This window comes from Elgaria multicarinata, chromosome 14 (assembly GCF_023053635.1).
Source record: "Elgaria multicarinata webbii isolate HBS135686 ecotype San Diego chromosome 14, rElgMul1.1.pri, whole genome shotgun sequence".
Taxonomy (NCBI): Eukaryota; Metazoa; Chordata; class Lepidosauria; order Squamata; family Anguidae; genus Elgaria; species Elgaria multicarinata.
The window spans coordinates 32344146-32370416 of NC_086184.1; the positions used below are offsets into that span (position 1 = coordinate 32344146).

At 48.1% G+C, this 26271-nt stretch overlaps 1 protein-coding gene across 2 annotated transcripts in view; it reads right to left on the minus strand.

The window, feature by feature from the left end:
• GPI (glucose-6-phosphate isomerase) overlaps positions 1–26271 on the minus strand; it is a 51982-nt gene that overhangs the window by 17835 nt on the left and 7876 nt on the right. For both annotated transcript variants that reach the window (XM_063140905.1, XM_063140904.1), the window contains exons 2-15: positions 25945–26035; positions 24855–24923; positions 23619–23738; positions 20839–20922; positions 20601–20747; positions 17100–17171; positions 13092–13136; positions 10814–10867; positions 8545–8605; positions 7961–8004; positions 3189–3341; positions 2669–2798; positions 2104–2180; positions 370–498 (exon numbers count right to left, since the gene is read on the minus strand). In XM_063140905.1, coding sequence (XP_062996975.1) covers positions 370–498; positions 2104–2180; positions 2669–2798; positions 3189–3341; positions 7961–8004; positions 8545–8605; positions 10814–10867; positions 13092–13136; positions 17100–17171; positions 20601–20747; positions 20839–20922; positions 23619–23738; positions 24855–24923; positions 25945–26035 — 1276 coding nt within the window. The remainder of the gene's footprint in view (positions 1–369; positions 499–2103; positions 2181–2668; positions 2799–3188; positions 3342–7960; positions 8005–8544; positions 8606–10813; positions 10868–13091; positions 13137–17099; positions 17172–20600; positions 20748–20838; positions 20923–23618; positions 23739–24854; positions 24924–25944; positions 26036–26271) is intronic.

Genomic DNA, 26271 nt, shown 5'->3' on the forward strand with positions numbered 1-26271 from the left:
CCTTTCCTTGTTTTGTGATTCTCCCTCATCAAACAAGCTTATATCTGTAATCTCCCTGGGGCAGGGACCTGCCTTCTCTCCAAGATGAGGTACACTGGCTTCTGTTGTTGCATTTATTGTCTTTACAGATTAAAATGTTTTGTGAATGTGTTCTCCGTTGCAAAAATGAACAACAGCAAAAACATTTCCACAGGCAGGCGACATGAGTGGAGGCCTCAGTGGCGTTGGCTGGCCTTCACATTTCCACTCACCACCAGGGGGCACCTTTGTAGCCCAAACCCCGGCAATCCCTAAGCGAGCCGAGCCCAGCCTGCATCCGGCTGGGGGTGGCTCCCAAGCAGACGTAAAAGCGGCCTACGGCCCACAAACCTTGTGCGGAAGGAGTTTCTCCAGAGCCTCTCCGCTCAGGCCAGAAGCCTGCAGCTCTTTGCGAGCCTCGTCCGTCGTCTTCCCTTTCATCAAGGCCTCAGTCTGAGCAAGGAAGTTGGCCAGAAGGATCTAACAGGAAGCAGACAGGTGTTAAGATGGGCACGGTCAATTACTGGCCTACCGTGGCATTTCCCCAACCTAGTGCCTTCCGGATGTATTGGATATGGCTGGCTGGGGGATGCTGGGAGTTGTAGTCCAACACACTGGAAGGCACCAGGCTGGGGAAGGCTGATCTACCTGTGTCAGAAAAGAAGTATTTACTCTACGCTTGCGTAGTCAGGACTGGAGGAGGCGTATTCCTTGCCACCAGCTGCAACCTAGGCACACACACACCTGCAACGCCACTGGAGCACAGGCTAGTATGTGTTGCAATCTCAAGCGCCAGGCCTGGGAGCTTATTATGGAGAGGCCCATGAGCCAAGCCCTAGAAAATTAGGCAAACGCAGGAAGAAGTGTAGAACTACACCACAGAAATCACACAATTTGGCTCAATTTACTTAGCTTATCCGAAGTTACAGTCAGCATAATTCAACTTTTCCGGGTCAATTTTAAACAGTGTTCACAGCTCTGCATGTAGACAACCTAACTGTATTTCAAGCCGGCAGCCCACGTTCACCGTCTCTCTCCCTGGCCCCCAACAGCTGCCCCCTCAGAATGCCCCTACCATTCAACGTCTGCTGGTGTGATGGGGGCACACATGTGTGAGCACACACACACAACTCATTCACATATACACACACAGACACACATACTGTATGGTGCCTTCGGATACTCTGGGAACACTCTAGGAGCGAAGTGTCTATGGCAGGAACCGCAGGGCCCGATCCTAGAGCATTTCCCCTTTTTCCCTGGGTTTCTTTCCTGGCGGACCAGCAGACCGGCTTGTGAGGCCGCCCCTGGCCTTTGCATCCTTGCTGTAGACAATGCCAAGTCAGGTGGACTAGCGGCCTGACTCAGTTCAAGGCAGCTTCGCCTATTCTAGGTTTAGAAAGTTGTTCCGCTTAGAAAGCAGGAACCAGACACTTTACGGAGCCTGTCTCTTTAAACGGCACCAAACACAAAACCTCTCAATACTGTTGTAACTCAGCCTTCCAGATGTGTTGGACTACAACTCCTATCACCCCCAGCCAGCACCACCATGGGATGGGATAGCTGTGGATGATGGGAGTTGTAGGTCAACAAATCTGGCGGGCGGGAGGTTGGGAAAGGGGCAGACTGTTGTTAGTCCTCTCAGAAGTTGGGCATTTATGATGGCAGGACCCTTAGATGCAGCCCTCCCTTCGAAACAGGAGAAGAAATTTATTTATTCATTACATTTTTATACCGCCCAATAGCCGAAGCTCTCCGGGCAGTTCACAAGAAATCACATGACAAGTAGGTTTTGGGAAGGGTGCAAGTGGGAGAGAAGCATTTCCCGCATCACACCTATGGCAGAAACCCACCCACACCCACACCCACACCCACACCCACACCCACACCGCAACTGATTGTCCCAGTAAAGCAGGGGTGACATGTAGCCCCATTTTTTAGGAGGAGGGGGCTGAAGGCTGCGAGTTCAAAACAGTGTATCTTATGCAATGTGGTTTCCCAGAGGACAGCGTGCAGTTGTTGTTCAGCAAAGTTTTCCTAGAGTTGGAAAAAATGAGCCCTGCCTTTGAGTCCACGCCATTGTACCTTGTGATGCAGGCCATTTCTGATTGGATGCTGCGTCTGGACTGGGATGAGGAAGTCACAAGGGATCATGCGAGTTCCTACAAAAAGACGGAGACAGTCTCACGAGTGCAGCAAAATATTCTTTTACAGCAGGGGAAAACCTGCAGCACTCCAGATACTACTGCTGACCCACAACTCCCTCCGTCCCCATCCCCCGCCATGGGCTGCGCTGGCAGGGGCTGATGGGAGTTGGAGCCTAACACCATCTGCAAGGCCCCAGCCCCCCCCCACGTTTTATAGAGGCCCTAAAGGCAACTGGGCTGATGGCCAAAGCCTGTGAGCCAGTTCGGCAACGGTAAGCCATTTGCAACCAGTCCCAACCTGCTGCTATATTTTTAAGCCTCCACAATTCTAAAACTCCCTATAAACTGCCAGCCTCTAACGATTCTACAGCTGCTTGCTGAGAAACCTCTGCCCACTGCAAATCAAACTGGATCGCTCTTATGGCAGCTCCAGATCATCCGTACCCAAGATGTAGCAACTGACTGCTAAAATGCTCAGAACAGCGGCTCCGTTTCCAGCCTACCTTGATGAATCAGCTGATAGAAGGCATGCTGCCCATTGGTTCCAGGTTCGCCCCACACAATCGGACCAGTATTGTAGTTCACGCGAGTGCCGTTCTTGGTGATGTATTTCCCATTAGATTCCATGTCTCCCTAAGCAAGAGCAGGAGATCAAACGTATCGTCAGCCTTTGCCCAAGAGTGTCTTTTGGGGAAAGGGCTGCTGCGATGGGACCAGATGCCTGAACCATGCAAAGCAGTGTTGCGAGTGCATTTCTAGAATCAGCCAGCGCACAGGAACACCCGCTAACAAGCTGTGCACCACCAGGAGGGACGGACGGAGGGCAGCACTCAATGCTCCAGAGGTCCACTAAGCGTTCAAGTAGCCGTACAACCCACAGGCGCCTTCCTAATAGTAGGGTACGTAAAGCAGGCTCTTCCCTGTGTGCAGTGCTGGCTTGAGAGTCCTCCGTTCCACCAGAAACCCTGGGCCAGATCAACCAACATGGAGTCCAAGGGGATGGTGCCAAAGGTGCTGCCTTACCTGCTGGAAGTAAGCGGCAAAGCGGTGCATGTACTGGTCGTAGGGCAGAAGCGCATGGGTCTCTGTCTTGTAGCAGTTGATATACCAGACCCCCAGCATCGCCAGCAGCACCGGCACGTTCTTCTCCAGGGGGGCGGTGCGGAAGTGGTTGTCCTTTTATGCAAAGAGCAGAAAAACGAAGTCATGTTATCCAAACAAAACCTACAGCACCTGTGCCACCCTAGGACCCAACCTGAGATACTAATGAAACTCCAGCTTCCTCAGGCCAACACAGTTAGCTTCAGGCACTGGAAAATAGGAGCACTGAGTCCTGCTTGGTTAAAGTTTTAAGCCAGGTCTGTGGATTCAGAGGGCTACCGGGGGTCGGGGGGGGGGCAGATCACTTGCTTCTTCAGTTTTCCCATCTCCCAGATTGGGAAGGGTGGCCTTCTTGGCTGGGTTGGTGTGCAATCCAGTGCACCCGCCCTCAGCCTCCACCAGATTTTACATTTTACAGCTTCTCTTCATAGAATCATAGAATAGCAGAGTTGGAAGGGGCCTACAAGGCCATCGAGTCCAACCCCCTGCTCAATGCAGGAATCCACCCTACAGCATCCCCGACAGGTGGTTGCCCAGCTGCCTCTAGTGTGGGAGGCCATCAAGAGTCCAGGTGTGGCTTCTCTGAACACCATAAAACAGTGAGTTGGGACTCAAGAGCCTTTTCACCCAATGAGGCTTCTATCAGGAGCTGCCTTTTAACCCTAGCTTCTGCATTTGTGAATGGGTGCTGCCTGAATCTGTGCCTCGAGGCAGCCGGAGGGATGTGTGAATGGACACGAGTGGAAGCAGGACATCCAAAAAACAGTATCGACCTCTCCTGCTTGCTCAATACTGAGATCAAGTAACCAAAAGCCTCGGTTTCCTTCAATGACTTATCTCAATAGCTTTGCCTGCTTCGGGAGTGGGCAACTTTGGGAGATCCGGGGGCCATTTTTACCCCTTGGACAATATCCACCCCGCTCCCCGCCTGGTGGGCTGCATTCTGTTCACAGGGCACTGGGGGGGGGGGGGGGATGGCAGCAAACCCCTCCACAGCTCCCTGTAGTGCTAAAAGTGTTAAATTTATCGCATCAAGCTAAATTTAGCCCTTTTAGCGCTCTGGAGCAGCAGGGCGCAAAAAGTGCCTTTATTTTTGGTTTATTTTGTATTTTTTGGTGGCTGCCGAATTCAGTTCTGCAGTACAGGGTGGGGTGGATGGGTCCGACCCAGGGGGATACATGATGCCCACCCCGATCTATTGGATATGCTGCAACGTCAAAGGTTAGACTGCAGGGTGCTGGATCTACGCAGGAGTAGCACTGAATGCCAGGTTCAGCTTCCCAAAGAAAGTAGTTTCATTAACACAGACCCAACCCTTCCACGCTATGCTCTTAGGACACAAAAATATAACTGGCATAACTGAACAAGAATTGGGAAGGGTGGGGCGGAAAGAGAAGGGGGTGTCCCGCGCCACGCATAACCCCTCGCTAAGGACCAGGTTCTGATGTCTGCTACAACCTCCTGCTTCTGTTTGAAAGTTGGCCTAACGGGTGCCAGAGCCAAGTTCACGCGAGCACGTTTGACATGCAAGTGATGGAGGGCCCTCCGTGTCCGACAGAGGCCACGCATTGCCTCAACACAAAAGCAGAGGCCGTTCGTTCGCACACCCAGTGGAAAGTGAGCAAGCGCTCAGAGTGGGAGAACCAAAGAGTGGCAATCGCCGGGAAGGCCCCTTCTCGTTCGGTGTATGGAAATACCCAGCAGCGTCCCTCCAACTACAGGAACCAAGTGGCCACGGTTCCCCTGCCCCATCCCAGAAGTGGGCAGCTTGTGACCCTCCAAATGTTTTGGTTTACAACTCCCATGATCCTTTACTGGCTAGGGCTGATGTAGGCCAAAACATCTGTTGGGCCACAAATTGCCAGCCTTGCCTTCTCCACTTGAAGGTTCCTCCTTCATTATTATTATTATTATTTATTTATATAGCACCATCAATGTACATGGTGCTGTACAGAGTAAAACAGTAAATAGCAAGACCCTGCCGCATAGGCTTACATTCTAATAAAATCATAATAAAACAATAAAGAGGGGAAGAGAATGCAAACAGGCACAGGGTAGGGTAAACAGGCACTGGGTAGGGTAAAACTAACAGTATAAAGTCAAAACAAAATCAAGTTTTAAAAGCTTTAGGAAAAAGAAAAGTTTTTAGCTGAGCTTTAAAAGCTGTGGTTGAACTTGTAGTTCTCAAATGTTCTGGAAGAGCATTCCAGGCATAAGGGGCAGCAGAAGAAAATGGATGAAGCCGAGCAAGGGAAGTAGAGACTCTTGGGCAGGCGAGAAACATGGCATCAGAGGAGTGAAGAGCACGAGCGGGGCAATAGTGTGAGATGAGAGAGGAGAGATAGGAAGGAGCTAGACAGTGGAAAGCTTTGTAGGTCAACAGGAGAAGTTTATATTGGATTCTGAAGTGAATTGGAAGCCAATGAAGAGATTTCAGAAGCGGAGTTACATGGTCAGAGCGGCGAGCCAAGAAGATGATCTTAGCAGCAGAGTGGTGAACAGAAACCAACGGACTGATGTGAGAAGAAGGAAGGCCAGTGAGAAGAAGGTTGCAGTAGTCCAACCAAGAAATAACCAATGCATGAACAAGAGTCTTGGCAGAAGAGACAGACAAAAATGATCGAATCTTGGCAATATTATACAGGAAAAAACGACAGGATTTAGCTACTGTCTCAATATGAGGAATAAAGGAGAGCGAGGAATCAAATATAAAGCCAAGACTACGAGCTTCCTTGACTGGAGTAAGTGTAACATCATTGACAGTAAGAGAGAATGAGAGATGAGGAGAAGGTTTAGGAGGAAAAACAAGCAATTCAGTCTTTGCCATATTAAGTTTCAAATGACGATGAAGCAACCAAGCCGAGATATCTGAAAGACATGCCGAGATACGATCGTGAACATCAGGAGAAAGATTCGGAGATGAAAGATATAATTGTGTATCATCGGCATGCAGATGATATTGGAGGCCATGAGATTGAATAAGATTACCCAAGGGCAACATGTATAAAGAAAACAACAGTGGACCAAGCACCGAGCCTTGCGGAACCCCTACAGAAAGGGGAAAAGCAGAAGATGAGCTGCCACTAGCCAACACGCTGAAAGAGCGACTCGCTAGATAGGAGGCAAACCAGTTATAGACAGAGCCACAAAATCCAAGGTCATGAAGGGAATCTAAAAGAAGATCATGATCAACCGTGTCAAAGGCTGCAGTTAGATCAAGGAGAATAAGAATGGAATAAAGGCCTTTAGACTTGGCAGTAAGAAGGTCATTGGTAATCTTAGTAAGGGCTGTTTCAGTGGAATGCAAAGGACGGAATCCAGATTGAAAAGGATCCAGAGCAGAGTTACTAGAAAGAAAATCAAGACAACGAGAGCTCTGTACAGCACCATGTACATTGATGGTGCTATATAAATAAATAATAATAATAATAATAATAATAATAATAATAATATAGACCACACGCTCCAGGATCTTTGAAACAAACGGCAACAAAGAGACAGGTCGGTAGTTAGACAGAGATAGCCTATCAAGAGTAGGTTTCTTGAGAACAGCATGTTTAAAAGCAGAAGGAAATGAACCAGAGGACAGAGAAAAATTAATAATATGAAGCAAGGAAGGGAGGATAGCAGGAATAAGATTTATAAAGACGTGAGAAGGAATCGGATCACGAGAACAAGTGGAAGGCTTCGAAGAGCGCGGTATTGTAGACAGTTCATCAGCTGAGACCGAAGGAAACGCAGAGAAATTTGCAGGAGGAACTGACAGATGAGGAACAGGAACTGGAAGAGGAGCGGAGCTGGCCAGATCAGAGCGAATAGTTTGGATTTTAGCATTGAAAAAAGAGGCAAAGTTATTAGCAGACAGAGAGGCGGGGAGAGATGGTGGATTAGGCTTCAGAAGAGAATTGAAGGACGCAAAGAGCCGCTGAGGATGCCTAGCATTTGACTGGATCAACGTTGAGTAATACTGAGGTGTGAATAGAAAACAGGCATGTGTGTGCCTGAACTTGTCCAAGGGTGCGGAGTATAACACCTCTGTATGCCAAATGAGAAGGAACCTTCAAGGTCTGGCATAGGAGGCACCCACCCACGGGATGTGCAAGAACCGGGCAGCGAAGGTGGCGTCCCTAGGAAGGAGAAGAGATGTGCCAGAGCGCTCTTCTCCGCCTCAGCTTTGTAACATTTAGCAAAGGTGTTCATCGAGGACCAGGTGGCTGCTCAGCAGATCGCTGTAATGGGCACATCTGTGATAGCGCAGCAGATGCAACAACCGCTCTGGTGGAGTGAGCTGTAGGGTGCAGCTGAGTAGCTAAATCTTCATTTATCCAGTGAGTTGGAAGGGGTGTGTGGATACAGAGAGGCAATCAGGAGAGAGGAGAGAAGAGCAAAAACTAGGACACCTGGTTCCTGTCTTTCAAGCAGTAGGAAGCGTTGACCCTCGATGGATGCCTCCGGACTCCAAATGAGAAGGAAACTTCTCCGTGAGAACCAGCGTTCTCTTCTCCTACCAAGCTGCCTCCAGTGTCACTTTCTATCACTTGCTAACTTTCAGGCGGACAGAAGACTGGTTTCCTGTGCCACAAGAGAAGTTTCCTTCCCCACAGTTGGCCCATCAAAGCACGCAACTGCCAAGAATCAGCATAGCAGTGCTAGATCGAGGTCCCACTGGGGGTGAAGGACACCCAGATACTCACCATCCAGTGGGCTCCAGCAAGCAGTTTCTCAAAGTTGTCAAAACCTAGAAACAAGATTTAGAGAGCAAAAACGACATGATGTGTTACACATACTTCCAGAACGTACACAGCCACTGTCTGTTTTAGATGTTGGGCACAGTGCCTTGGGATCCTGTGGACGAAGGGCGGTTTATACATTTTAACAATGTTAATAGCAGCCCCAAACCAGGCAATTTCAAAGTTCCACTCCCAGTTATGTGGGTGGGTTGCTGCTGCTGCTAATTTGCTCCACTGGCTCAGATTCCAAGAACACAACTCTTAAAGCAGGGTGCAGGAACTCAAGCCCAGGAGTCAAACCTGGCCCGCCGGGGGCTTCCACTCCTCCCTCCCAATTGCCAATCGTTTTGTGGCTTTGGCACTCTTCTCCCCCGACTCTAAAGGGCCGGAATGCCTCTGCTCCAGCTTTGTTACTGGCTGTAAGAGCATTAAGCTAAAACAGGCCGGCATCCTCCGCATTTCTGGCCCTCTGGCCTTTGGCCTTCCCAACATGCCGTTATGTAACACCAGTGGAACATCTGGTGCTGCAAAGAAATATGGGTACTTACCAATATGCAGAGCGATGGAGAGGCCGATGGCTGACCACAGTGAATAACGGCCACCAACCCACTGCAGAAAGAAAAGATGGGGGGGAGAGCAGAGAGTTACTCAGGGGACAGTGATGAACATGAGAGGCCTGAGAACACCTAGCGGGCAGCACGATACCTCTCAGCACACACCATCAAGGACTTTTCTACCCCATGTTGGGCCCACAGAGCCACACGACATAAAGACTTATGTCACTTATGTAACAGACCAGAACCCCTGTTGACCCATTGCTGCTCTCAGCTACATAATGATCTACAACAGCTCCTAAAATTAGACTCTTGGCCCCTCTCGAGAAGGCACCGTAAGTGGTCCAAGTTTGCCTCTGACCAGGGTGGTGGCAGCAGCAGCAGCAGCAGCAGCCAGCTAAAATTCCCTCGTCATTGCAAGTCAGATCTTGGTCTAAACATGTAGCATGAAAATGCAGTCTGGCTCCAGGAAGAAAAAGATCCCTTTGATGTTTTATCAGTCAAAACCCAGATACAAATGGAGAGGAATTTGGGATTTTTATAAAAGGAACAAAACTGTGAGTAAATGAGTAATAAACCAATGTTGGACAAGGAACATCATAAACAAAATAAATTTAAGTAGCTTAGACGCTTGCATTTTAAAGCAGCATTAGAGACAACACACACACACACCGAGAGAGAGAAATAGAAAACATCAAAAGATGCCCAAAGATCACAGCTGTTCCTAGCAACACACTGGACTTTGGGATTCTGTGGACTTGGGGCAGAGGTCTGGGGCTGTGAGGGGAAGTTAAACCCACCAAAAAGTTAGTGGGAGCAGATATCATGCCAATGGGAGCAGATATCCCCAAAGTCAGGTGAGCCGAGGCCCACGCTTAGCGCAGACCCTTAAGGCTGAACACGTTAGGTCCATTTGACACCTGGGCAGTGAGCAGTTGACACCTTCCTATGATTGAGGAAGTGGGGGGACACGATGACCATGGAAGGGGGCTCCCCATCTCTTCTCGGTAGGTGGACCAATCAGGACCGGGTTCCTGCCATTCTGCGTGTTGTGCGTATATATTACAGAGGGAACAGGCCAGCACCTGATTTCGACCAGACATACAACGAGGATCATATTCCTGCTATCAGATCCTTGGGAATCAGAAGTTTCAAAGCCTTCGCCGCAAGGCAGTTTCTGATCACCTCCAAGATCCAAGGCCAACTGCTGCCCTTTGCCTGCGCCACTTCCCAAGATCTCAGGCAAGGCTGACATTTGACCTTTATGGACCTGGATTATATTCCGTGGGCTCCCAGCAGGCAAATGTCAGCGCTTATAATAGCTTCTTAAGGCCGAAGATGGGAGCAGTGAACCATCTCCTATTACCCAGCAGCTGCCTAGACTGAAATGTGCCCAAAGGTCACCTAGCCTGACCTTTGACAAGCCCTGCAATGGAAGAGCCGGACGGCAAGGCCTTCCTGCATTTCACCCACGGAGGGGACCCCAGGGTTGCCCTTTGCAGGGACTCCTCGAAAGCATTTACAAGGGCGGCGGCAGCCCTCTGCGCCTTCTGCAAAATGCCACCATCTTTCTCGCACCGAGATCGGAACCATTCCCTCCCCCCCATTGCAGCAGGCTCGACCCTGAGGAGGGAGGGGGAGAGCTTGGGTGTGGAGACCCCCAGCCCCAAATGCTGCTGCCAGAGGACTGTGGTCCATGGGAGAGGGGCGGGTAGCATTCCAACATGGTTTTCAGAAGCGTGGCTTTGTTCTCATGACACTTCCAGGTGCACCTGCAGCACGACTGCAGAACCTCAGGCCTGGGGTCCCCACCTTGCCCCCTGGGGTCCCCCAGAGGACTACACCCCCTTCCCCCAACAGCCCATCATTTGGTGCCTTCCTGGCTTTCGCGCAGATTTACCCCATTCTAAGAGATCAAACTGCCTCTCTGACGGTTCAGTTACCGCAGTAGGAGCTTTAAATTAAAAGGTGCTGGTATTTTGCCCCACCCCACCCCCCACCCATATGTTTGCATTCGCCCCTGCCTGCCACTGGCATGGCCCCTCCCCTCAAGAGCATCTCTAAAATGGAATTTGGCCCTGTGCTGAAAGACCTTCAAGACCTCTGGAACCTAGTTTCAAGGCGAGGTCAAACATGCCCCGTTTTCAGCTGTGCGTGCCTGGACCTGGGGAGGCGGGCAAAAGCCAGAACAGGCTTAGAAGAGGTGGGGCGGGAGAGGGTTGAACTCAAGAACAAGGAACAGCAGCAAACGTGGTTTACTTACATCCCAAAACTCGAACATGTTCTGAGTGTCAATTCCGAACTCTTTAACTTTAGGCTAGAGAGAGAGAGAGAGAGGGGGGGGGGGGAGAAGGGAGAACCACCATTACATCGCCTTGGTACTTAGTAGGGAGATCTGAAAAACCAACCCACCATGGGGCACATCACCACAGAGGCTCACATTTAAACCAAAGGGAATCTACGGAAGCTTAAAGTTACAAGCATCCCCACCACCTTCTGCGAATAGAAGGCATCTGTGGAGGAGCCACCCTTTGCATGCTGGAAATCTCAGGCTCAACCTACAGCATTTCCAGCTAAAGAACTTCTGATGGCAGCAGAGGGAAATCATATTGATGGTCCAGTGCAGCCTTCCCCAACCCCATCCTCTCCAGATGTGTGAGAGTACAACTCCCATGATCTCCCAACCATCGGCCGTGCTGGCTGGGATGATGGGAGTTGTAGACTGAGCCCATCTGGAGGGTGGCAGTTTGGGGGTGGCTGGCGTACAGCAATATGCGGAGGAAATCAGGTTGTGAAAGGCTGGTCAAGCAGCCTGACTCAAGGCAGGGCATCTTCATAGAGAAGCCACGCACGCTCCGGGTACGGTTAGACCTAACCATGGTGCGACATGCAGTAGTTACATCTCGTTTGGACTGCTGTAACATGCGCTATATGGGGCTGCCCTTGGAGAGCACACGGAAACTTCAATTTTGCTCTCCATGTATGTTTCACCATGGATTTAAAACAGTTCTTGCCACTAAAGTAATTTCAAAGATTTGGGTGGGCGGAGAGGTGGGGAGTTATATTTACACCCTGAGAAACCAGCAGGGATATTTAACAAAGAGTTTTCTTTGGAAAGGCAGCAACAGTAACATTTGGAAAGCACAGTATGCATAGGGTTTACATGTCCTATAGACAGCTGGGCACAAGAGAGGAAAGAATAAGGGCAGCCTCACACACAAAAATATTTGTTTATTCAGCCCTCTGCTTATTGAACTTGCGAAATCAAAGGACTGGCAGGGCGGCCCTGGCTGTATTTACCCAGAAGCATCCCTCGCCGAGGGTGGAATTTACTTCCTATTGTGCGCTTAAGGGGTGCAGCTGAGTTAATTCAATAAAAGGCTAGATGCGCCCAGAGCCCCCTGCTCCTCCTTAACTTTTCCATTTCTACTTTACGATTCTGACGTGATCTTGGAGAAGCCACGTCGGCCTGCCAGGAGCTCTGGGCCCAATGGACCACTCATCTTGTCATTTCCAGGTTCTGAGCAAATGACCTTAGAAATACATTTCCGCAGCCACCCGGCACAGGGCAGGCTTCCTTTCGGAACACTCCCTTCACCCTCCAGAGGAGAAGTCGGCTTGCTCAGTCCTCACTGCGCTGTTTTGGGTGCCCCTCTGTATCCGATAGGTTGGTTTTTCCCTCACTGAAGGTTTTTTTTGCACTTGTGGCAACCCTGAGGTGGCCAAAGCTTGCTGTGGCCTGCCTCACATCTCAGCCTCAGCGATGATGTTATATGTATGGAATTCAAATAACTAATTGTTATAGATCAGCCTTCCTCAACCTGGGGCGCTCCAGATGTGTTGGACTACAACTCCCAGAATGGCATTCTGGGAGATGCAGTCCAACACATCTGGAGTGCCCCAGGTTGAGGAAGGCTGTTATAGATAATAAAAAGTATATGTGGTAAAAGATTTTCTTACCCCAGTATTGTATATTATTTATTATTATTTGTTGTTGTTGTTGTTGTTATTATGATTATTAGTTTAGCGGTTGTGTGCCTTGGGCTTGACTTAATTGCTTGACTTTGTCAACTGCTGCCTCCTACGTTGGTTCTGTTAGTCGTCTCTATTTCCACCATCTCTCCATGGCAGCCTTCTCCAACCTGCTGCCCTCCAGATGCGTTGGGACTGTAACTCCCATCATCCCATTGCTCATGCTGGCTAGGAATGATGGGGGTTGCCATCCAGCACATCTGGAGAGCGTCAGGTTGGGGAAGGCTGCTCTGTAACTTTTGGCCATACTAGCTATGACATGGGAGATTCAGGATTAGTAAGAGATCCGTTACTGCACACCCATTGGGTCAACATCACTTCCCCCCCATCTTCAGAGCAGCTACAGGGGGGGCTAATTAGTTAATTAACACCCACCCGCTCACACAAAGAACAGGCACTTTTGGATGCCTGGTCTCCCGTATCACATGACTTTGACCCCCGAACAGCATCATGAAAGGACTCAAGAGATGTTTAAAGGTGCATAAACACAGGCAGACACAGATACTCACCCCATTGGTAGACAGGGCAACAAAGTGCTTGGCTACAGCAGAAGGCTTTAAATAATAACAATAATAAAAAAGATGGTTAGTCAAAAACCCAGCATTTTGAACAGCAGATATATCACTTCAGAGACTAGTTTTGCCTCATAGACTAGTAGAGTTGAAAGGGGCCTATAAGGCCACTGAGTCCAACCCCCAGTGCTCAATGCAGGAATCCACCTCAGCAAGCTTAACTGTCAGATGTGAAACCTCAGCGAGGAGAGGCGAGAAGCAGGCTGGCAAACATCCTCCCACCCCAATTCTCCAACGACTTGAGCCCCCTTTGCAGAACCTCCAGCCCTCCTGGCTGGAACCGAGGCCTCCCCTCCCCCGGCCCCTCCTCCGGCCCTGGCAGTTGGGGTTTCCTGGCTTTGCCTGCGTTTCCCACCCCCCACCCCCATTCTAAGTGGCTGCTAGGCCGCTCCTAGGGCTCAGTGACTGGCAGGAAGAGCTTTCAGCTGCAATGTGCTGCTCCTTGCTGGCCCCTTTGGCCTTCAGCCTCCATCACCCTGAAAGCTTCTGAGTTTGGCCCTCCAGCTGAAAAAGGTTCTCCATCCCTGATCTGCATGACAGCACCCCCACGGCGTGGCACTTCGGACTAATACGAGGGAAAGGCAGGCCCCTCTCACCAGAAGAGCTGATGGAGGGGGAAGGACATAAGGCAGGGGCAAACGGGTGCATTACTGAGCACATAAGGAGAGGGACGGGACGGGCCAGACCAAAAGCTTCATCAAAGAGGCAGGTTGGCGGCACCTCACCAAGCAAAAGGGGTAGCGCAGGGCAGGACTAAGCGCTGGAGGGCGGCAGAGGTGAAGAAGCAAAGAGAAGGGCAGAGAGAGTCACCTGGAGCGCAGTAACAACATAGGTGTCATGTCTAACCCTACTGTCCCTGTCTTGGGAGAAGGTGTTTCAGGTAATCAATCAGAATCAGATTCAGAAGTAGAAGACGCAGCACCAGACACCAGCCAGCCTGTACCCGTGGGGGAGGAAGCTCTCATGGGTGATTCACCCGCTGGGAGTCAGCTTTCTCTAGAGCTTATCTCTTCAAGGCCAAATCCTACACATTCAGTGAGAAGTGAGGTTTCTTCCAGAGGTGAGTGTCCCGACAAGCTAGCTGATGCAAGGGCCTGCCGGAAGCTCAAACTCTTGGCATGGAAGGAAAGCGTGAGAAAGTCGGTTCGATTATGCAAGAACCTGCCTCTGCACCAGGCTCCCTGAAGTTACAGGCGTTTGGGTAGTCCTATTCTTTTTGAGCTGACAATTGTCTTGCTTAGTTTGCATAGTTTTGCCTAGGGGGACGTTTCCAAGAGGTTAGGCTCTCTTCAGGAAGAAGAGAGGTTTGTTTGTTGCTTAATAAAAGCTTTGTGGATTACTTAGCAAGCCTTGTCATTTGCCTCCCATCAAAAGCAGGAATTTTCTGAGAAACATGACGGCTTGTCAGCTCAAGAAGAATAGGAAACCACTTCCCAAACGCCTGTAACTTCAGGGAGCCTGGTGCAGAGGCATAATCGAACCGACTTCTTCACGCTTTCCTTCCGTGCCAAGAGGATGAGCTTTCAGCAGACCCTAACATCAGCTAGCTTGTTGGGACGCTCTCCTACGGAAGAAACCTCACTTCCCCCTGAGCGTATGGGATTTGGCCTTGAGGAGATAAGCTCTGCAGAGGGCTGACTCCCAGCTGGGGAATCGCCCGTGAGAACTTCCTCCCCCACTGGTACAGGCTGGCTGGTGTCTGGCGCTGTGTCTTCTAGTTCTGAATCTGATTCTGATTGATTACCTGAAATATCTTCTCCCAAGACAGAGGCAGTAGAGTTAAACATGACAGTCACAACAGCTCAGAGACTGCCACCGTCGGCTCAAGGTTGAGTGGTTTTCCCACCATTTACTTATTTATAAATGTATGAGTAGCCGTTCAGTCCAAATAGGTCCCCCAAGGTGGCTTACACATAAAACGTAAAGTAATGTAAAAGCTTTCAATGTATTTTAGACTTCCTTATTATTTATTTATTTGTTTACTGCATTTTTATACTGCCCATTAGCCGAGGCGTTCTGCGCAATGCACAATTAAAACCATAAAATACAACAAGTATCAAATAAATTAAAAATGTTAAAAAGTGTTGTTGTTGTTGTTTTAAAAGAAAGCAATAAGAAACCAAGTAAGTTAAAGTCTAGGGAAAGCCTGTGTGAAAAGCTCTGTTTTCAGGAGGCGTTTAAACATCGGACTGATGCATGAATCAAGGACATCATGTGCACTGCCAGGGAATTCTGGGAAATTTTGTAGATAGTGGCATAATGGAGCCAAGAGCTCATAGGGACAAAGCACCAGTTATTAGCAGGGCTTCCCATAAGCCCCGGAACCAGCCCTGGACCAGCAAGAAGTTCCAAGATGTCCCACTCCCTCAGGATTCCACCCTCCTGGATCACTTCTGGGGAGCCCCATTTCTTCTAGGGATGCCATTCCTTTTAGAACTGTAGAATTTGCAGGGTGGAGGTGGAAGGAGCCCGTAGGAGCAGCCTGCGCCACCCGGGCCCAATGCCATTCCACTGCCCCAGACTGCACGGTTCAGCTGCAGCTGAACAACTGAGCAAGGTCTCCAGACTCTTAGCAGCCAGGCAGTTTTGCACAGTCACCAGAGAGAGGGAGGGATGGGTGGGCGGGCAGGCAGGCGAGGATAAAGATAGCTCCAGCAGCAGCAAAACATCCCAGTTAGCAGGGAAATGGAGGGTTCCACTTAAGGACGCCTATTCATAGTCCAGGCATCTGCCTCTGGAGAGGCCAGCCCCCCGTCTCAAGCCCAACCTGGCTGCAAAGGTGTCGCCAAGGAACCAACAGGCCCTCGCAAGCTCGTTTGCGTCTCAAGCGCCCTCATCGCATCGCTGGCTGCATAGCGTCCCAAGGCAACGGTGTACCAAGACCCCTCGGCCCTGGGCACTTGCGCTTCAAGTCTAGAGCCTCTCCATCCCAAGCAAGGTTCTCGACAAAACTATTGTCCCTATTCAATCGTAGGTTTGTGTTACACATGCAGCGCACCAACTCTAACCATGGTTCTTTCATAAACCAGAGTTTGAATCCGCAACTCAAAGGCCTGGTTCGTACATACTCTGGCTAGTTGAAATCTGGCTAGCCACCGTGTTCAAATCCATCCCCACAAACAAATAGAATCCATGTTTGTTGTTGGTGTACAAAGTCTGACTTGTTTAAACCACAGCTTGCTGCGATGCCTGAACCCAGAACCATGGCTTATCCCTGGTTTGTTTGAGCTGCTATTTGCCCTGAAACAGAGACATGATGGAAAAGAGAACCAGTCTCAGGATGTAGGAAAATAAAGGTTTCATTCTTCAAAGCGGCCCAGTTCGATTTGGCCCTGTGGCAGAGACCCCGAGCAAAAGAGCAGCCTGCTCTGAAGGTTGGAGAAATGGGCAGGAGAGAAACAAACCAGAAAAAGGGAAAACGAGCCAGTTTGTTTGGTCATCTGCAACGCTAAAGCAACAAACTATGGCTAGTATAAGCCATGGCTTAATAATATGTATGAACGCAGCTAACCACAGTTACGAAGCAATGGTGCACAAAACCAAGGAAGGAACGGGAAGGGATGAACATTCTGAAGGTTGACTCCAGAATGGGAGGGAGCCTATTATTATTATTCTCATCATCATCATCATCCTCATCCTCATCCTCCCGCCTTTTGCCCAATACTGGGCCTCACTGGGCTTTATGCAGAGGATTTTAGGTGCAGTTCAAATGACCACCTGAGACATCCACAGAGTTTCACAGAGATGGAGCAGGCTTGTCAATATCCACCTGCCTGGAGACTTCTGGAGTAACCAGGCAGGGAACCTTTGCAGAAACCACACTCGTCTCCTCCCACTGACCTCCTTTAGATCCACATTAACCACTCACATTAGCCACGTTTGCAGACCAGCTTATCTGCATAACTGAGTGCATGCCAAGTAGTCTGAAATATACTTTTTACTCACATCTTTAGCAGCGTGAAGGAACCACTCTTTGGCCGTTTCTGCATTAGTGATAGTTTCTTGAGTGGTAAAGGTCTGTGTGCAGTGAGAGCAGCACATGGGAGGGAAAAGAAAAGAGTTAAAATCCTGGCCAAGCAATGCAGTGTCTAAGGAACGCAAGACAAGATGAGGTCCTGGCATACCCTAGAATCTGGCCCCTCCCACTCGTACCCCTAAGGCAGCGTTCCCCACCCCCAGATGCGTCGCAACTTCAAACCCCCCTCGTTCCCAGGCCACGCTGGCTTGGGATGGTGGGAGCTGTTGCCCCAACCCGTCTGGAAGGTGCCAGTTTGGGGAAGGTTGCCACGTAGGGCCCAGGGTTTCAGGACAGCTGCTGAAGCAAATGCATAAAAACCTGAATTTAAAGGGTGAAATCTGAATTGAATTTCAGCCACTAAAATACTAGTTTCCATGAGTAGCCTACATAAATACTTAATATTAAGTATTTGAGCAGTACTGAAGATCCAGTGAGTGATGAACAGAAGTATGAAGTCAAAGCTCACAAACAGTCTCAGCTACCAACACTCATTTATCTGTGTTTGTTCTAGTTCCAGGCAACCCAGATTCTACAGTTAGATAAGCAGAATTCTGCACTCTGCACAAGTTATAAAACTTGAGGACACTTGCATACTTCATTCAGCCTTTTCTGTATTTTGCATAAATTTATTTGTCTTGAGTCAAGTCACAGAAAGGGAACAGACACCAGGAAACCAAACCACTAATAACCACTAATAACCCTTGGCAGCCACATCTCTAGCTTCTGACTTTTTAAGGGGCATTGTCCAAGCACTTTGTGTGTGTGCAAGTTTCTAGTTCATATGGCTTTAAAAGAAAGATTACTTTTATTCTTTGTTTTATACTGTTTTATGGGTTTTTTTAAAAAAAAGATGGTGTATGAAGTAAATAGTCACAGGAAACCAAATTATACACCCTCAGCATTCTACACATTTCCTGTTTCAATTCCCACACACACACACACACACACACACACTGCTTTCTACTTGGAGAAAACGTGAAGCAGAAGAGTCATTTGGAACTCTTAGCACACTCTGAGTCAAAGCCACCATGAACTCGACCCAAGTCCCACTCTTTACAATGGGGGGATGCACTGGAGAAGACCCCAACAGGCTGAGGGCCCTTCCCTGACTGCTAATGCAACAACTCACAAAAACTTTAGACTCAGTCAAGCCAATGACTGCCTTCCTTCCTATCTGCTTTAGATCTGAACATGGAGCTATTTGTTCCCTTTGGTTTACAGACAATTTGATTGGCTCATTAGCACAAAAAAATGCCTGCTTCATGAAATGCAGAGACATGGTCAGTCATGCAGTTCTGAAAGAATCACCCTCCGCTATTGGCGCTTATTCAACCATTAAAATGTAGCTTTAAGGACCAACATCACGCTTTCCTACTCTCCCATCCATCTCCAAAGATGGTTTGATTATACAACAAAAGGCTGGTTTATAAAGCAAACTTTAAAAATGCCATTCATCCCTTTCCAAATCTATCCAATTATCTAACAGTAACCTGGCAAACAAGAGCCAAGAGATGCCGGTTGTCCTAATGGCTTTCAGGCAGGAACCATCTAGCCGTTGTTTTATTCACAAAAACAAAACTAGCAGTTTGAAGTTGCCCTTCCAACTTCATCCTCTTAAATGCTCATCTGCTATTTCCAAGATGTGATCACGCGGCACCCTGGCAAAGAAGCACAGGCTGCATTTTACATCAATAGCAATCCATTAAGAGTCACCACCTCTAAATTCAATGCATCATTATCCATCATACAAACCGAAGTGTTGTCCTACTAGTTCAGCTGAGTCCAAATCCTGCAGGCTTTACCAAAACTGCTTGTAAACCAGGGCCACTAATTTCAAGCAAGGGCAAAACAAGCCACCTGGTCATCAACACTGATAACATGCAAAGGCTCTCTTTACAGCACCCACCTGGACCTGAATTCCACAAGCAATATCGGCTGTGTTCATTCAATAATCAGACAAGTGTAACAGCACCCTCACCATGCAAAAACTGGCAGCCATTGAGTACTTCTACCCATGAATTACTGGGGCTGTTCACACATAATAGGAGCAAATCATCTGCTAATTAACCCAATGTTTGCCATGCGGCGTGCCAGGTATATGCTGCAGCAATTTTGCATATACAACCTCCAACTGGAGGCTGCTACATGATGTCCAAACCCAGACACACTATTGGTTAATTGTGAGTTAAACAACTCACAGTTAACCAAACTTCTAATTGTAGGTTAACTGTGGGTTCTTTAACCCAGGATTAATGTACAGTGCCCAGGTTCAGATGTCATGTGGCAACCTCCAATCAGCCCAACTGGAAGCTGAATAAGCAAAATGGCCACAGAATGTGCCCAGCAAATTGTGGATTAATTAACCCATGGGTTGCACGTTACGTATGAACTGGGTCATGAAAGAAGCCATGCAGTTAAAGTGCATGAGATGATTTTTAGTTCATCTAGAGAAGTATCTAGTTATACTACCTTCAAGCTAGTCACCAGGTTGAGACCTTCCTCTTCTAGCAGCCACTGAATCGTTAATAAGTTGTTCTGAGTAGTAACTTTACCATTGGCTCTTTAATATTTTGGTATTTTCATTGTTGTATTTATTGTTTCGGTTGTTATTATATTGTTGTTTTGAGGGTGTTATGATTATAAACTGCCCCGAGAGGATCTGTCAGCTGGGTGGCACATAAAAAGTAAATGTGAGAACCCACAATTTTGAAGAGGAGCAGCACTGGAGGGTCAGAATGAGGCAAGCCTCTAGGTAGCACCTCCAGCCCCATAATGCCAATCTATCCATTTATTGTAAGATGCCTGAGCCAGGGGTGGGGGAAGCCCCTCCCTGCTCCCTTTATTTCTAATCAGCACGTGTTAAATCAGCCTTCCTCAACCTGGGGCGCTCCAGATGTGTTGGACTACAACTCCCAGAATGCCCCAGCCGTTGGCTGGAGCATTCTGGGAGATGCAGTCCAACACATCTGGAGCGCCCCAGGTTGAGGAAGGCTGTGTTAAACCCTGGGTGGCTGCGAATGAAGCAGGAGCGAGCAAGCTGGGTCTCGTCACCCAACAGCTCCCACCACAGCTGGGTGGAGCTAAACCACCCAGGCACCCTCTGTCCCTGGATTGTTTATCCTAATGTTTGAACCCAGAGTTGAACCCAAGAACAAACTTGGTCTCTTCCCACAACAACCTACAATTCTGGGCTCAGGTATCATGCTAAACAACCCAGAGATGAAGCATCCCTGGATAGTTTCACCCATCAGGAGGGAGACTAAAAGCATAAAGGGGTTGTCGGGATATGTGAATCAGGTCACAGTTTGGGCACTAGTACCTTACAACAATTTGTTTTCTGGCTCATAGGATGTACCTGGACAAGCCACTTTTGCATTCAGTACTAACGAAGGACAGAAGAGTTGTCACATTCCCAGACCATGACCTACCTTGGATGCAACGACGAAGAGTGTTGTCTCTGGATTTAGCTCAGCCAGAGTTTTGGCCATGTGGGTGCCATCAATGTTGGATACAAACCACACACGGGGCCCTCCCGTGGAATATGGCTTAAGAGCTTCCGTCACCATGAGGGGGCCCTGGAGAAAGAGAACAGGCATGAGAGCTCTTGCAACCTTTGGATTAACTATTTCCTTCACACGAAGAAGTGACAAAACAAAAACGGCTCACCAAGTCCGATCCACCAATCCCAACATTGACCACATCAGTGATGGCTTTTCCGGAGTAGCCTTTCCAGTCACCACTGCGAACTTTCTGCAAGCACACAAGACAGGGCAGGTTACATCCATGTCATGTTTCCAGTGAAACATGACTCAGCCCTCACTTCCAAGCATTCTGTGTTCAGGATCCGAAAGCTGAATTTCAGTTGCTTGGTTGACCACCTGCTTAGCTCAGCAGAGCTTCCAATTCATTTTTTAAAGGGTTTCAAGAGGCGGTTCTGGAAACTAAGGCCATAGCTAGACCTAAGGTTTATCCCTGGATCATCCAGGGGTCAAACCTGTTCATCTAGGTGACACACAGGGGATCCAGTGCTCAGGCAGGGGCGAACCCTGGATGATCCCAGGATAAACCTTAGGTCTAGCTGTGGCCTAAGTTTAGCAATTGCTAGACAACTTTGTTCACAACTTGCAAAACACTACGCTTTCTTTCTGAATGCAAAGTATTATTATATGGAATGCAGAGATAATAAAATCATGCTACTTCTGTGATTTGAAGACATGACCAAGGACTGCTATGTTACTAAAGTTGCAGCCTTATGCATGTTTAGACAGAAAAAAGTCCCACAACTACATTATTAAGGCTGCAATCTTATGCCAGTTTAGACAGAAAAAAAGTCCCACAACTCCCAGCACCCCCCAGCACGGGGGGATGCTGGGAGTTGTGAGACCTTTTTGTCGGCCTAAACATGTGTAAGATTGAGCCCTAAGGGATTCACATAGAAAACGTCCTCTCAATCCCACAAAACGTGTCAGGACATCCAGAGGAGCATTTGCCTAGAGAACCAGACTATTCAAGGGTCAGCCACTTTTGCATCACTCTTGACATTCAAGGGTTGTGCGCAACAATGGATTCAGCCTTTAAAACCACTTTGCGGACTGGGAATGATGGGAGTTGCAATCCAAGCATCCAGAGGGCACCACACTGGGGAAGCTGTGCTAGATTTTCAAACTACGGGGGAACAACCACTGTCATGTCTTTGTCCCAGCAGCCTCTGCATCACACAGTCGTGACTAACAGAGTTACACCTCCCTGACTCCACCTCCTGCATTCTGCCCTAAGACTTTGACAAACGGCAGATTTTGGGGCTCCAACAGCTTTTCCATGTTTAATAATTCTCAGTTGTATGCAGTTCCTCTCAGTGGGGTTTGCAAAGGAGACCTTCCCGGCAGGATGTGTAGACAGCAAACTTCTTGAGGTCAACATACTCCCAACTCTCTGGCCTTCAAGGCACTGTCAGATTCCTTTGTATCCCCTTGGATAAAAGCAGTGGTGCAAAAAGTCACCATAGTACGGCTTTCTCCTTCCCACTTGCTATTGACATAGAAAATGCCAAGTCGACTGTTAAACAGAGATTACTGGACATAAACTACCAGGAGCTCCAGGGAGCTGCTTGGGGACCACATTCCCCTCAGTCATTGGGTCTACTAGGCCATCCCTGCAAAGACAGAATGCCATACCTGGGATGGCTAACTATCCCTAAATTTAGGAGGGCATTCTCCTTAGCAAGGTTCAATGTTCTCCCCTCCAAGCTATTAGAGGGCAGATTCAAGAAAATTCCAAAGAATATTAGATACTGCCCCTGTAATGACGTTGAGGTGGAGTCCATCTTGCATGTACTGTTTTACTGCAGTTACTATCAAGAGGCCAGGAAAGACCTAATATGCCCTATTATACAGTGTTTCCCCGGTCGCTCTCCTGAGTCTCGTATGATTATTTTACTTCAGGGTACCAATAAGCCTATTACGGAGCAAGTGGCCAAATTTTTGAATCTGGCTATTCTCATTAGACCACTCATGGACGTCTGATCATTATTTTAAGCCTACTGATTAGCATTTTTACAGATTTCGAATCCTTTCTTCTTTACCATCATGTATTTTTATTTCATCTGTGCACTTATATGTTGTAATGGTGGTCTGTTGACTGTAAATAAAGATTGATTGATTGATTGAACAGAGCAGTTTGGGAAGCAGAAGGGATTCTGTGCAGGACCACCACCTCCCACCTCAAGGGCATTCTGGCAATACCCCTCATGCTCACCAATGTAGTGCCCGGCAGGCTCCCTGCCCGCCCTGATTTTTATTTTATTCCTTGAGATTTTTTATTTTTAGCTGGGAGGCTGGCATGCTGCAAAGGTCATGTCCTCCAGTGCCATCCCTGTTTCGGTTCAGAGGAGTGGTTTTGTGTTTTGGAGCTCAGCCCCCACCTCTGCCTTGGACTTAAGTTCTTGGGCGAGTTTCTTTTTCTTTTAGTCTCACCAGTTTGGCTTCTGGGAAATGAGTGCACTGCTCACCATGGCAGCCATTTTGTGAGAGTGCCCGCCAATCCTGAAAAGATTGGAGACCCTTGCTTCTGGTATGGGAGAAGTAGAAAACCTCGTCTATTATGTGCTCTCTGACTCAGGACAGGCACTTTTGTTTATTCAGACCTGAGAGTTTTAAACTTCTCTGCTTAGATACACTGATAAAAAGGCAACTCCTAATGTAGCCTTGTTTGCAGACCGCAAGATTTGTGTTCAACTCATAGGCAATAAGGAGAGAGAGGTAATGAATATATATATGGCACAATAGTTGTAAGGTAGCATTTTCGCCACTCAATAAAGATTGATTTGATTGAATTTCCACAGAAGTTGGCCCAGTTAGTTTAGAACTGCGACTGCGCATGTGAACCAAGGTTAGCCACAATGCATCATATGCTCCTGGGAGAAAGCAAGTCTGGCAAAAACTTTATACCTGGCAAAAGTTCTTCATCTTCTCCAACACTTTGTTCACTTCCGGGACGACATCCTTGCCGTCAACTAATATGGGAGTATTTGAGCGATTCCGCAGAGCAACATGGAGCACAGCACGGTTCTGAAATGAGGAAGGACGAGACAACCGCAAAAAACGCTGAGCAAATCACTCCCACGAGGATTAGTTACCAGAAAGAGAAAACAGACCACATTGCTCCTTAAGGGTAAATAATTCTTCCCAGCCAGGCTAGCACTCCACCACCATCAGCCCCTCGGACTGAATTCTGGTCCCATTCAGCCACTTGACATTCTGTAGGGTCCCTTGAGGACACATGGGCCGCCCCAGGCAGAGGTGGTACAGGCTGCCAGGGGCAGGGGATATGTCTGAGTCTCTTTTCTCAATGATGTGTCTGACTGGGGCAGGAGCGAACAAGTGGCAGTCTGGGCAGGGGAGGAAATGATGCCACTGGCTGCCTGTGGAAATGTGCCTCCCTCCCTCCTTCCTTCACTCTGCCACCTTCAGACCCAGACCTAATGCCCCAGAGAGCCAGTTTGGGGGTTTCTGTGGTCTTTGCTAGGGAAAGGGGGATGCAGAAAGCATGAAACAGCTTGAAGAACTATGGGAGTTGGGAAGAGATGTGGAAATATTGGAGGCCATAGACGCAGATTTCCCAGTTACGTTACAGAAAGAGTTTAATTTCTGCATTTGTTTGGTTTTACTCTCAAACATCTTGAGCACTCTCTAAAAGGGGTGTGTGAGCATTTAAAAAAAGAAAACCAGCTTCCTGTAATGTACTTGAGAACTGTAGCTCAAAACATCTGGAGGGATACACATTTCACACCCCTGAGATTGGCTCTGCAGCCTCTGCCCAAATACTTAGCAGTTAGCTAGAAGTCACTAACCACAACCCATCACAAGCCCCGACGCAACAAGGGCCTCTCTAAGGACCTGGGGTGGCTGAACTCCGGCTCCTGGGGAGAGGAAGGGAGCAGAAATAATGTCATCCAAATACACTCTAGAGCCACAGTAGGCATCTGGTTGCCCTCCAAATGTTTCAGTCCAGAACCCCAACAGCCCCAGCCAGCATGGACAATGCTCAGGGATGCTGGGAGTTGTGGTTCAAAGTATCAGGAGGGCACCAGGCTGGGGAAGGCTGGTTACTGCTTGACATATTTGGAAATCCTCCCCGCTATCATTCAGTGGAACCTACCGACCATGGACAGAAACAGCTCCTACCTCCGTGAAGTTGATCTTTTCTCCTGTGAACATCTGTTCTCTGGCCTTTTCAATGCCCCGTGATTTTGCCTGGAAGTGAAAGTTGACTTATTAGTAAAAGAGCAAAGACCGTTCCAAACCCACCAGTCCCATTAGAGAGAACAGCCTCTCTCTGACCTACGCTCCCCCTCCAGTGTAGCTGAGTTTGGACAGCCTAGTCCCCTTCAGGCAGATACCTCGGAGGGCAAGAAGAAGAGAAGCAGCAGCTACATACCTGATGTTAACACAGGTTATGCTAGGGCTGTGCAAACTTTGAGCCTCGGCTTCGAAGTTTGAATCACGGAGGCCATTTTTGGAAGGGTCCGCCATTTCCTTGCACCGCCGACAGTGGATCCGTCAGAAAATCGCCTCCGTGATTCAAACTTCAAATGCGAGGCTCAAAGCTTGCACAGCTCTACAGGTTACATCACATCAAAAATCCGTCCTAAAACCAATAAACCACTGGACAGCAGCTAGATGACAGCTTGGCTCCAGGTTTCTGTGGAGGTTCGTGGGTAGAATTTGGGATTCATGACACAGCAGCACCTTGACCGTATCATGCTAGAAACTGAAAATATTTCTTTAGAACCTGTTCACAACCCTGCATTCTACCTATTTACATTTTTGTGGAATAGTTAGGTTTCATTATGCAGCTAGATAGGGCTTTTCTTTGCTTATGGTACTCTGCAAACCAGCCTTCCCCCAAGCAGGTGCTCTCCAGATGTGTTGGGCCCCATTTATTTATTTATTTATTTATTTTATTACATTTATATACCACCCCACAGCCTAAGCTCTCTGGGCGGTTTACAACAATTAAAAATGGTAAACATTAAAAGTATACAAAATTTTAAAACCATCAAAAACATTAAAAACTGTATAAAAACAACAGTATCCATCCAGCATCTCCATCATTCCACGGCACCACTGGCCATATTGGCTGAGAATCATGAGAGTTGCAGTCCAACACATCTGGAGAGCACAGAGTTGAGGGAGGCTGCTGAAAAGCACGAGATATACATAAAGCTCTTTTATAGATATTCTATGATAAATATGCAAGCTAGTACTTAATTACCAGTTCCATCAGCAGCTTCATCACTTCTTCTGTAACAAGGTTCTTGGAATAGTCAACCAAGATGTCTCCATGTTCAGTATTCAGCGTCAAGCTGTCAAAAAGAATTAGAGAAGGCCTTTATGTTATATAAACGAATGTTTTCCCACAGCAGAGAAAGGCAGGCATGCAATGGGCAAACATCTCAATCATTTTAACTGCAGATGTTATTTTGGCCATTTCAAAACACTGCTTCGCTTGGACAGCTTTTTAAAAAGTACTCACTCGCAATTAGGGAACAATGTTTTTTCTATTCACACATGCCAGTTCATAAAAATAACCAATTCATAA